Source organism: Vulpes vulpes, chromosome 16 (genome assembly GCF_048418805.1).
Source record: "Vulpes vulpes isolate BD-2025 chromosome 16, VulVul3, whole genome shotgun sequence".
NCBI classification, from domain to species: Eukaryota; Metazoa; Chordata; class Mammalia; order Carnivora; family Canidae; genus Vulpes; species Vulpes vulpes.
Window position 1 is genome coordinate 33,469,733 of NC_132795.1, and position 11,565 is coordinate 33,481,297.

The following is an 11,565-nucleotide window of genomic DNA, read 5'->3' on the forward strand; positions in this document are numbered from 1 at the left end:
TGGCCGCCCGGCCGGCAGGTGGCGCCGTCCCGCCTGGCGCTGGCGCCCGAGCTCTGGCCCCGCCGCCGCGCCGTAGCCGGTGTCCTCGCGCGCGGGCCGCGGACATGTCGCTCCTGCGGCCCTGGCGCCTCTTCGCGGCCGCGCGGGGCTGCTCGGTGAGGGGCCTGGGCCCCGGCCCCGCGCCTTCGTCCTGGGACTTCCGGGTGCGCTCGGGACGCAGCCCCCGTCCCCGCCGCCCCCGCCCCGGGAGCCCCGGGAGCCCCGGGGCTCCTAGGGCGGCCTCCCTGCGCGCTCCCCCGCCCGGGCTCCCGCGGCGCCTGGTCCTCCCCCGCCCCGGGAGCACCGGGTCTCCTAGGGCGGCCTCCCTGCGCGCTCCCCCGCCCGGGCTCCCGCGGTGCCCGGCCTCCCCCCCCTCCCCCCTCCCTCTTCCCCGTCCCATCCCCCGTGGGCTCCCCCCCATCCCGCTCCCCGCGGCGCCGGCGGCTCAGGCTTTCCCTCCTCCCTCGCAGGCCGGGCCCCCGCCTCGGCCGCGCCCCTTCCACGCGGGTCCATGGCTGTGGTCGTCGGCCTCGAGCAAGGACGCCCTCGTGAAGCTGCGGCGAAGAACAGGCTACTCCTTTGTGAACTGCAAGAAGGCTCTGGAGGCTTGCGGCGGGGATCTCAAGCAGGTGGGGGGCGGGGGGCCGGGGCGACCTCAGGGGCGGGGCCGTGCTGCCCAGGGACCCTAACCCAGAACCCTGGGCAGCATTTTTTTTTTTTTTAAGATTTTATCTATTCAGGAGAGATGCAGAGGGAGAAGCAGGCTCCACGCAGGGAGCCCGACGTGGGACTCGGTCCCGGGTCTCCAGGGTCGTGCCCTGGGCCGAAGCCAGCGCTAAACTGCTGAACCACCCGGGCTGCCCCTATTTTTAAAGATTTTTTTAAAAATATTTTATCTATTTATTTGACAGAGCACAAGTAGGGTGAGCGGCAGAGGCAGAGGGAGAAGCAGGCTCCCTAGTCAGTAGGGGAGCCTGATGCGGGACTCAATCCCAGGGCCCTGGATCCTGACCTGAGCTGAAGGCAGACACTCAACCGACTGAGCCACCCAGGCGTCCCTATTTTTAAAGATTTTTATTTATTCATTCATGAGAGACCCAGAGAGAGAGGCAGGCTCCCCGCGGGCCCCAATGCGTGACAGACCCCAGGATCCCGGCCTGAGCCCAAGGCTCGGCCACCCAGGCGCCCCTCGGGGTAGGATGCACACATAAGTGCCGACCTCACCCTTTGACTCCAAAGCAGTTGACCAGGATCCCGTGGGTAACACTCTTCCAAGCACCACTGCTCTGCTGTTTGCTGGTGCTTGGAGCTCAAGGCCTTGTGTGAGCCTTGGGAGCCCCACACACCAGGACTCACACTATGGTGCCCTCACACTAACCCTGTGATCTTGGACACCTTGATCTTTCAGAGTCACGTTGTTCTTGTCTGTACATAATAATAAAAAAAAATACTGCTGTCTGGTCCATAGGGTTGTTGTGAAAATTAAATTTATCCGAAGCATCAGGCACAATGCCTGGTATTTGGCGTTCAGTGGTAGGCTGCCAGTAAACGATAGACTGCTTTAGTTTCCGTTATAGGATTGACGAGAAACAGAATTAGGGAACCTGAACATATTTTAGAACCCCGTTCAGTTCTAAATTCTGTGACTTTGTCATCTGCCCTGTTTTTAATTTATAGGCAGAGAGCTGGCTGCACAAGCAGGCCCAGAAGGAAGGCTGGAGCAGAGCTGCCAAACTCCACGGCAGGAAGACTAAAGAAGGCCTGATTGGGCTGCTTCAGGATGGAAACGCAACCGTGTTGGTAGAGGTGAGCTGTCAGGATTCCAGATAAATCAGCTGCCCTTTGGGTGGAGAGCTGTGTGCTAGACCCTTCGTAGCCTTAAAGAAGAGGTGTTTGCGAAGTGCACACGGTTGTTGGGAGAAAACTGGTGAGATCACGGTTATTGTGAGTTCACTTAAGTATAGGAGTGGCTGGGTGTGTTGGCCGTTAAAGGCCTCGAAAGTCAGAAATGTTACAGATACCCCCACGTTTCAAAAGTTCACTTAATGCATTTTGCTTTTACAAAAGACCTACAGTCATACACCTGTTTTTGTTTTTTGTTCAATCCAAAGAGTACTTTTCACTTTTATGAAAAAAAAAGGCAAAAAGTGAAAATAGCAGTTAGTGTTGGTTTTGCACTGATTCATCGTAGAGGCAGGGGGCACCCTCGCAACAGGAGTTGCCCCCCCCCCCCAGCTACTCTGCGCATCTCAGCATCAAGCCGCCATAGCTTTGAACTTTGTGAGCATCTGTGCTTTCCATTGATTTATTTCATACATCAATTTGTTTTGTACATCCATTTCCATATAAATTAATGGTAATTGATTTTTCACTTTATGCCATTTTGGCTTACAAAAGGTTTCATAGGAACGCCGTACGTTCAGATAGTGGGGAAAACCTGTACGTCTCAGTGGGAGTCTCCTGCAGCCTTATACCTCGTCACTGATTGTTTCCTGGAACAGTTAGATTTTAAAGCTAGGAATTATATTAATTAGTCGGTGGATAGTGTGTAGCTGTTTTAGAGGAGGTGTAGGGGCCTCAATTGGTGAAGAATCAGATGTATGTTAGCATAGAGTGAGAAAAGGAGATAAGCAGGCTGACTGCAAAAGTGGTTTGGTGTTGGAGGAGTCTGGAGAACGAGGTAGTGATGGCCCACAGCTACGGGCAAGTGGTAAAGGTGTAATGACTCCTTTGGGGACATTAGGGAACCATCTTTTGAATATGGGGGTCAGTTCCTAACTCATTGGCACAGCAGGAATCACCTCATTGAGTTTCTGGCCTCAAGCTAGGAGAGGAACTGCAGCCTTAAAATTCGAGGGTCATTTATGTCTGTTTTGTTGAGTCTGAAGCTTCTTCTGTAATACCTTGGTTTACTCTGATTTTAAAGGCACTTTTGCAAACTGTTCAGAAGCAGCTTATACAGCAACATCAATTTGTTCCCGCCAGGTAAACTGTGAGACAGATTTTGTTTCCAGAAATTTAAAATTTCAACAGTTGGTCCAGCAAGTCGCCCTGGGAACCTTGTTGCATTGTCAGAACCTAAAGGATCAACTCTCCACATACAGTAAAGTGAGTTTTGGAATTGTGTCTCAACGTGCTGGATTTACACACACACACTCCTTTCACAGGGTCTTTGCTATTTCCTTTTTTTCACACATTCTCATATCTCACTCCCTTACTTCATGTTCTTGCATAAATATTATCTCTTTGGAGACGGGTAGCCTTCCTGTTGCACTATCCCCTTATTTTGTTTCATTTAAAGATTTTTGTTATAATTCTGTATTTTATGTTTTTACTTATTCGTATGTTGTTTAATCTCCCCAAAAGAATGAGAGCTTCATGAGGCAGAGATTTTGTCTTTTCACTACTGTATCTCTGGTGGAAGAGGAGTGGGCCTAGCATTTGGTTGGGGCTCATTAAATCTGATGAATGAAAGAATGAAGGACAGTGAGGTAGAGCCTGTCAAATAAGGTGAAGCTTTATTCTTTTTTAAAGACTTACTTGTGGGGCACCTCGGCGGCTCCAGTGGTTGAACATCTGCCTTTGGCTTAGGATGTGATCCCGGGGTCCTGGGATTGAATCCCACATCAGGCTCCTCTAAGGGAGGGAAGGGAGACTCCCAAGCCGACTCCCCACTGAATGCAGAGCCCTATGCTGGGCTGCACATAGGGGGCTCAGTGTGGGGCTTGATCCAGCAACATGACCTGAGCTGAAATAAGTGTCAGAAACTTAACCAACTGAGCCACCCAGGCGCCCAATCAGGTGAAGCTTTGTATTCAGAAATCTAGAATGGCCTGAGGGAAGGAGTTCTTTCTTTTTCTTTTCTTTTCTTTTCTTTTTTTTTTTTTTAAGGAAAGAAATTCTAAATACATTTATTGGAGAAGGTAGAATTTAGGAGAATAAGCGTGTTTTTGTCCATAGGAGGACCAGGATGGAATTATATCAGTGTACCTTTGATTCACCCTTACTGTCAACAGTTATTTTGTGTTTAGTACCACCTCTTTCCTCCGGTTTATCCTTCTCTTGAGAGTTTGTGGAAAACGTTAATTATTACTGACATTAGGGACGCCTGGGTAACTCAGTGGTTGAGTTGGCTCAGGTCGTGAGCCTGGGTCCTGGGATCGAGTCCCACTTTGGCTTCCTGCAGGGAGGCTGCTTCTCCCTCTGCCTGTGTCTCTGCCTCTCTCTGTGTGTCTCTCATGAATAAATAAATAAGATAATCTTAAAAAAAATTATTACTGGCATTAAATAGTCATTATATGGAAAACCATGTGAAGATTGTTTTTTAGAATTGTGTTGAATAGATGAGCCACTTGAACTAGAAGTTCTATTCTTCCTCCTTCCTTCCTTCCTTCCTTCCTTCCTTCCTTCCTTCCTTCCTTCCTTCCTTCCTTCTTTGGTAAACTCTACCCTCAAAGTGGGGCTCAAACTCACGACCCCAAGAACAAGAGTCACATGCTCTATGACTGAGCCTGCCAGGCACACCTCGAGGTTCTGATCCTGACTTTGTGAGGAACTCTATTTGTCACCCAGAGCCATTCACTTACTTTACTCTGTGTTTCATTATCAGTACAAGAAATTTTGGTTTTCTTTAGCTTTATTTTTTTCCCTTTTGATCTTTAATTTTTTTTTAACTTTTATTTTGAAAAAAATTCGAACTTACAGAAAAGGTTCCCAGTGTTCGACGGTAAGTTACATTGTACTTTTATTTAGATTCATAGTTTGTTAGCATTTTGACTCATTTGCTTTATCACTTTTTTACATACCTATATTATCATTACTGTTTTATTTTATTTTACTTTATTCTTAAGTAATCTCTACATCCAGTGTGGGGCTAGAACTCAACCCCAGGATCAAGAGTTGCATGCTCAACCAACTAAGTCAGCCAGGCGTCTTATCACTATTTAAAAAAATTTTTGTAAGTATGTTGCAGACATCAGGACCCTTTTTCCCTTGAATATTTATCTCCTAAAAACAACATTCTCTTGTGTAACTACAGTACAGTAATCACATTCAAGAATTTTGACACTGATACAATATTTTATATAGTATATATGCCATATTTTTGTCAGCTAGCACTTCTGATCCAGAATCCAGTCCAGTATTGTGTGTTGCAACTACTTACATGTCTCTTTAGTCTCCTTTCTGTGTTCCTCAACCTTTGTCTTTCATTACATTGACCTTTTTTTTTTTAAGATTTTATTTATTTATTCATGAGAGACAGAGAGAGAGAGAGAGAGAGAGAGAGAGAGAGAGAGAGAGAGGCAGAGACACAGGAAGAGGGAGAAGCAGGCTCCATGCAGGGAGCCCAATGTGGGACTCGATCCTGGGTCTCCAGGACCACACCCCGGGCTGAAGGCAAGCGCTAAACTGCTGAGCCACCCAGGGATCCCCACAATGACCTTAAAAAAAAAAAAAAAGATTCTTCTATTTTTAAATAATCTCCACACCCACGGTGGGGCTTGAATTTACAGTCCTGAGATCAAGAGTTGCATGCTCTCCTTGACTGAGCCAACCAAGCACCTTGCACTGACATTCTTTTGAAGAGTATAGGACAGTATTGTAGAAGGTCTTTTAACTTGGGTTTGTCTGATGCTCCTTCATAGTTAGACTCAGAGTGTGGGTTTTTTAGCATGAATATTAAATAAATTATCCTGTATTTTTTTCAGAATATCACATCAGGAGGCATGTAATGACTGTTGGTCCCATTATTGGTGATGTTAATTTTTAAAGATTTTATTTATATATTTATTTATTTTTAAAGATTTTATTTATTAATGAGAGACACAGAGAGAGAGGCAGAGACATAGGCAGAGGGAGAAGCAGGCTCCCTCTTGGGAGCCCGATGCCAGACTCTATCCTGGGACACTGGGATCATGCCTGGAGCCAAAGGCAGATGCCCAATCACTGAGCCACCCAGGTATCCCCAAAATTTTATTTATTTTAGAGAGCGGGAGAGTGAGATTGAGCATGTCCCCGAGTGAGTGGGAGAGGGACAGAGGGAGGAGGAGAGAATCTCAAGCAGACTCTGCACTTAGCGTGGAGCCCGACCTGGGCCTCGATTACCCCAACCCCGAGATCATGACCTGAGTGGAAATCAAGAGTTGGATCCTCAACTGACTGAGTCACCCCCACGTACCTGATGATGTTAATTTTGATCTCTTCTTGGTTAGGGCAGAATCTTCCAGGTTTCTCCACTGTAAAGTTATTCTGTTCCTCTTTGTAACTAACAAGTAATCTGTATGGGAGATTGAGACTGTGTAATGTCCAGTTCCCCAAAAGACTTTTACCTGAAGGTATTAGCATCCATCCATGACTCTTGTCAGGATCTGCTATTACTGTGAGAGTTGCATGATGGTTATCTTTCTCAGTCTTATAATTTCTTTTACATGTATTAGTTTTATTAGTTGACATTCTACTGTAAGAAAGACTACTCCCTATGTTAGTACTTTACTTAGTACACATTAACTCATGGATACTTTATACAGTGTGTTATAATTTATTATATAATCTATTTTTTTAAAGATTTTATTGATTTATTTGACAGAAAGAGAGAGTGCACAAGCAGGGGAGTGGTAGAGGGAGGGGAGAAGCAAGCTCCCCACTGAGCAAGGAGCTTGACATGGGGCCGGATCCCAGCACCCCGGGACCATGACCTGAGCCAAAGGCAGAAGCCAAAGGCAGAAGCCATCCAGGCGCCCCTATAATCTATTATTCAATTTGATGCTCAAATTATACCTGGATTTGGCCAGTGTAAGCTGGCTCTGTTGACTTTTTGGAATGTATTTATTATTTTCAAGTATTTTCTTACTTTTTGGCATAACGAGATACTCTGGGCCTATGTCATACTTTCCTTGCCCTACCTGTGGAATTAGCCACTTTTCCAAGGAGTCCTCATCCTTTTTAACGGGGGGAATAGTTTTTAGAAACCTAGATCCTTGCATTAAATATGCTTATTTCTACTGAGACATCATTGCTGCTTGCTCTTTCAGCAGACAGATGCAGGAAGTGTGTGTGTGTGTGTGTGTGTGTGTTTCAGTTCTAATCCTGCACACAGGGTTCTTCTTTTCCTTCCCCCATTCTATATTTATGTCTTTTTTGCTCACTAGTATGCTGGCTCTTAGCAATTTTAGTGGTTACTTATTTTCTCACTGTTCTAATACAACACTGAATTGTTTTAGTGACTATACTTGACCACTGCAAATAACAAACCTATAAAGGAGTTCAAGATTTCTTTGGTGTCCTTTTTGTCTTTACATTGTAGTTATATGGTCAAAGGACTATATTGAAAGTTACTTGGATTAGTTTTTCCCCCCTTCCGTGAAGTTGCATTATTCATATGAAATACAGTTAGAGTCTTATGTTTCTGTGTAGTTAATTTTGGTTTTACCTCCAAATTCTCGATAATCTAATTTTGTTTTTGAATATGTAAAACATTAAAATTCTGAAAATTAAAGCTGTAACACACATGCACAGATGTCTCACTCCTTCTCCTTTCTACCTTATTCTTGTCCACTCCTGTAGATAACCAGTTTCATTGGTTTTGGGTATCTTTTAAGTCGTTTTGCAAAAATAGCATATTTATATAAATACTTTTTTTTAATTAAAAAATTCTTTGTAAAGATTTTATTTGATAGGTTGAGCACACATGAGAGAACAAAAGTGGCAGAGAGGGCCAGAGGGAGAGGGAAGCAGACTCCCTGCTGAGTAAGGAGCCTGATGTGGGACCAGATCCCAGCACCCCAAAATCATGGCTTGAGCTGAAGGCAGACACTCAACTGACTGAGCCACTCAGGCTTTTTTTTTTTTTTTTTTAAGACTTATTAAAGAGAGAGTATGTGTGTGCACAGGGGGAAGGTACAAAGGCAGAAGGAGAGAGAGAATCTCCGGCAGACTCCCCGCTGAGTACACAGCCTGATGCAGGTGCCCCTATAGATGTACTCTTTTAATTTGCTTTTTTCACTTAATGTAACCTCGCAATACTCTGTAGCAGCTCAAGCACATCTTTCTTTGTTTTCTTTTTCCCAACAGTGTAGTTTTCCATTATATGGCTGTGCCATGGTCTGTTTATTCAGCCAGTCTTTCAGTTCTAACATTTTATGATTGTTTGAAAATACTGTTCCTGATTTCTAGGAAACTACAGTTCAAGAAGTTAGGTGGGATGATGGGATTGAGATGGAATTGTGGGTGGTGTAGTGGTAGGATAAAATACTCATAAAATAAAAATGCAGCTGTTATCAATATGTAACATCTTTGTCTTAATGAAAACATTCATTTAGGGGCACCTCAGCGGAGAGCCTGCTTGAGATTCTCTTCCCTTTGCCCCGGCCCTCTGCAGGCATGCACATGTGTGTGCTTGCTCACTCACTCCCTCAAATAAGGAAGGAGAGAGAGAGAACGAGAAAGAAAGAAAAAAAAAAAAAGAAAAAAAGAAAAATCTTAAACCCAAAAAATGTATACTTGATGGTCTTAAATCGTTTTTTGAGAAATATACTTTTTGCCTAGTCTCTAGGACAGAACTGATTTGTTCGGTTCCTTTGTGCACTTAGGGCTTCTTGAATTCCTCTGAGCTCTCTGAACTTCCGGCTGGGCCTGAGAAAGAAGGCTGCCTCAAGGATCAGCTAGCCTTAGCAATAGGTGAGTATTGGTAAGGATGGGGGGAACTGGGAGTTAGGAACCGGCCCTCCTGGGATCTTTGATAATCCTCCGCACCTAGGTCAAGAATTGCAGGCTCGTGTACCCGCAAGGATCGGACAGTATGAACGTGAGGAGTGGGCTCTATGGTGTGTTAGACACAAGTGAGCAGTGGGCACCCTGAAAAACTCACCCTCTGCTGAAAGAAATGGTTACCAAGCTCTAGCCAGTTGTTACTTTGGGGTCCCAGCATTGTCAGATTTTTAAATTCCTTTAAAAGAATTTAGCTTTATGTGAAAAAACTTCAGTTTTTAGATTTTTGTAGCTAATTAAAATCATTTTCAGCACTCTGCAGGCTGACCAAGCAAAACATGTCTTTAGGCAGGGATTGCCTTTGACCTTCCAGTTGACACCACCCTGTACACTGTGGGAGACATAGTACAGCACGGGTCATCCCACCTTCTTTATAAAGGGACCCAGGAATATTTGGAGCTTCATGTGTAGGATTTGATCTCTTTTTAGAAAAATCTCATCCTGAATTTGTGAAGGTTTATTCATTCAGAACCCCTGGCTACAGGAACCACATTCCGGATCATTGTGCCGCAACTACTGGGGATTTTGCTCTCTTCCTACGTGTCCTTGATGGAAGGAGGGAAGTAGGACTGGGTGGGAGCTTGCTGGGAATTTATTGCTCATCTGATGTTTCCAGTCAAGACATCAATTCTGTTTTTATCAGATTATCGTGAAGTATGTATGATGTTTGAGTGAGTCATAGCTGAGAAACCAGGCAGACAGCTGTGAATGAGACTTATTAAGAAATTCTGGAAGAGCTGGGTATTGCAACCTTGTCATTTTCTGAGAATTAACAATTGTTTAGATGCTTTGAGTCGTTTTAAGATTTCTTTTGATTTCTGGATATCTGGATTTTTTAGATATAACTATGGTTAATGCAGGGATATTTACCCAGATCCCTTTTGGGGTCCCCTAACCCCTTTCCTACCTTTTGGCTTATTTGGACCTATGTTAGAGAGGATGGCATCCTGAGATCGGGAAAACTGGAATTTGTTTTGTTTTGTTTTTTAAAGTATTCGTGAGAAGAATTTAGCTTTGAGAGACAGAGGCAGAGACACAGGCAGAGGGAGAAGCAGGCTCCGTGTAGGGAGCCCGATGCGGGACTCGATCCCAGGTCTCTAGGATCACGCCCTGGGCCAAAGGCAGCGCTGAACCGCTGAGCCACCCGGGCTGCCCTCTAAGCCTAAGATTAACATAGTAACAATTGCCAGCATTTGAGTGCCACCATGTGCTAGATAATGTAATGAGTCCTCTTACATATGTTACTTTGTCTCCTAAAAACCCTGCTTTCAGGTTATTTTAAGTGATACCATCTCCATGTTATGGAGGAAGAAAGAAAGCTTGATAAATTCATAAATGGGGTTATGTCATTAAGTCACTTACTGCCAGTAAGGTGCAGAATGGACACGTGAGTCCAGGCTCTGTGTGACATCACAGCCTGTGTTTTTAAATACCAGTGTGGCATGTTGTTGGTGTTCCATAAAGATATTCATTATTTCTCCTACCCATACACTCTCCTCCCACATACCTTTTTCTTCTTTAAACTGCAAACGGTATCTCTCCTTCTTACAGAGTATCCACAGTGTAAATGCAGAGCACCGTCTCCCAGACTCAGCCACCTCTATGCATATTTTGGTACTATGACATGCGTCATATTCTGGAAGTGTGTTACTTGTTTTTGCTTTTTTATAGGGAAACTGGGAGAAAACATGACTCTTAAACGAGCTGCATGGGTGAAGGTGCCAGCTGGGTTCTATGTTGGCTCCTATGTCCATGGAGCAATGCACAGCCCCTCCCTCCACAACCTGGAGCTCGGGAAGTATGGGGCCCTCGTGGTCTGCGAGACATCTGAGCGCAAAGCAAGCCTGGAAGACCTTGGCCGCCGCCTTGGGCAGCATGTGGTGGGCATGGCCCCTCTCTCTGTTGGCTCTTTGGATGATGAGCCTGGGGGAGAGGCGGAAACCAAGATGCTGTCCCAGCCATACTTGCTGGATCCCTCCATCACATTGGGACAGTATGTGCAGCCTCAAGGGGTGTCCGTAGTAGACTTTGTGCGGTTTGAATGTGGAGAAGGTGAAGAGGCAGCAGAAACCGAATAGGTTCCGGAGACTTGGCCCAGGAGATGTTTATTCTTAGCTCTGGACATCATTCCGAGAAGTTATTTCCTCAGCCTCTACAAACCCAGAATTTGTTTTTCATTGGAGTTTATAATGCAATGATATCCTCAGTGGGAAGAGTCATTAAATAAAATTGCTATATAATAAAGAGAGTAGAATCTCTTCCTTGCTTGTGTAATGCTGGGTTTAGCTCTTTTGCACCTTGTGACCAGCTGTAGGAAACAGCAGGCAGGCCGTATGGAGGTGGCCGACAGGGTCTGAGAGAGCAGGCATGAGCAGTTGTGCTGTTGCTTCCCGATTTATCATGGTACCCCTAAAATTTCTACCTCAGTTTCTCTGTGACCCAGCACTCCTATTCTGCTTTCACTTTGGGGTGCTTCGGGCTGTGCTGCTCTCTTGGAACTTCCCCGGTTACATTACTTGGGCCACACGGATTCCTTGGGAATTGTTGACTCAAACTTCGAGTCGTCTGGAAAATGTGGTTCATTTGTTGATGTCTGTAGCGTGCTTTGATGCTCTCTGCAGTGTACACACTGGTTCTGGCCTCATGACTGAAATTAATAACACATGGCCCTGTTTCTCTTTCGGATGACGGGGTGGAGGTGGGTGGGGCCTGAGGTTTCCTGGACAGCTGTGAGGCACATTTTGGCATTATTGTGCCAGA

At 45.3% G+C, this 11,565-nt stretch overlaps 1 protein-coding gene across 4 annotated transcripts; it reads left to right on the plus strand.

Annotated features, from left to right (window-relative positions):
• Positions 1-28: 28 nt before the first annotated feature.
• Positions 29-11,053, plus strand: TSFM (Ts translation elongation factor, mitochondrial). 4 transcript variants are annotated; one of them, XM_072741687.1, is made up of 6 exons: positions 29-155; positions 510-668; positions 1,717-1,845; positions 3,025-3,147; positions 8,628-8,715; positions 10,477-11,053. In XM_072741687.1, exons 1-6 carry the CDS (start codon positions 105-107, stop codon positions 10,881-10,883), a joined length of 957 nt encoding a protein of 318 aa, XP_072597788.1. In that variant the 5' UTR covers positions 29-104; the 3' UTR covers positions 10,884-11,053. The 4 variants fall into 4 exon arrangements, with proteins under 4 accessions (XP_072597788.1, XP_072597790.1, XP_072597789.1 ...); XM_072741686.1 differs by having other exon boundaries at positions 55-203; XM_072741689.1 differs by lacking the exon at positions 3,025-3,147.
• The last annotated feature ends 512 nt before the right edge of the window (positions 11,054-11,565 follow it).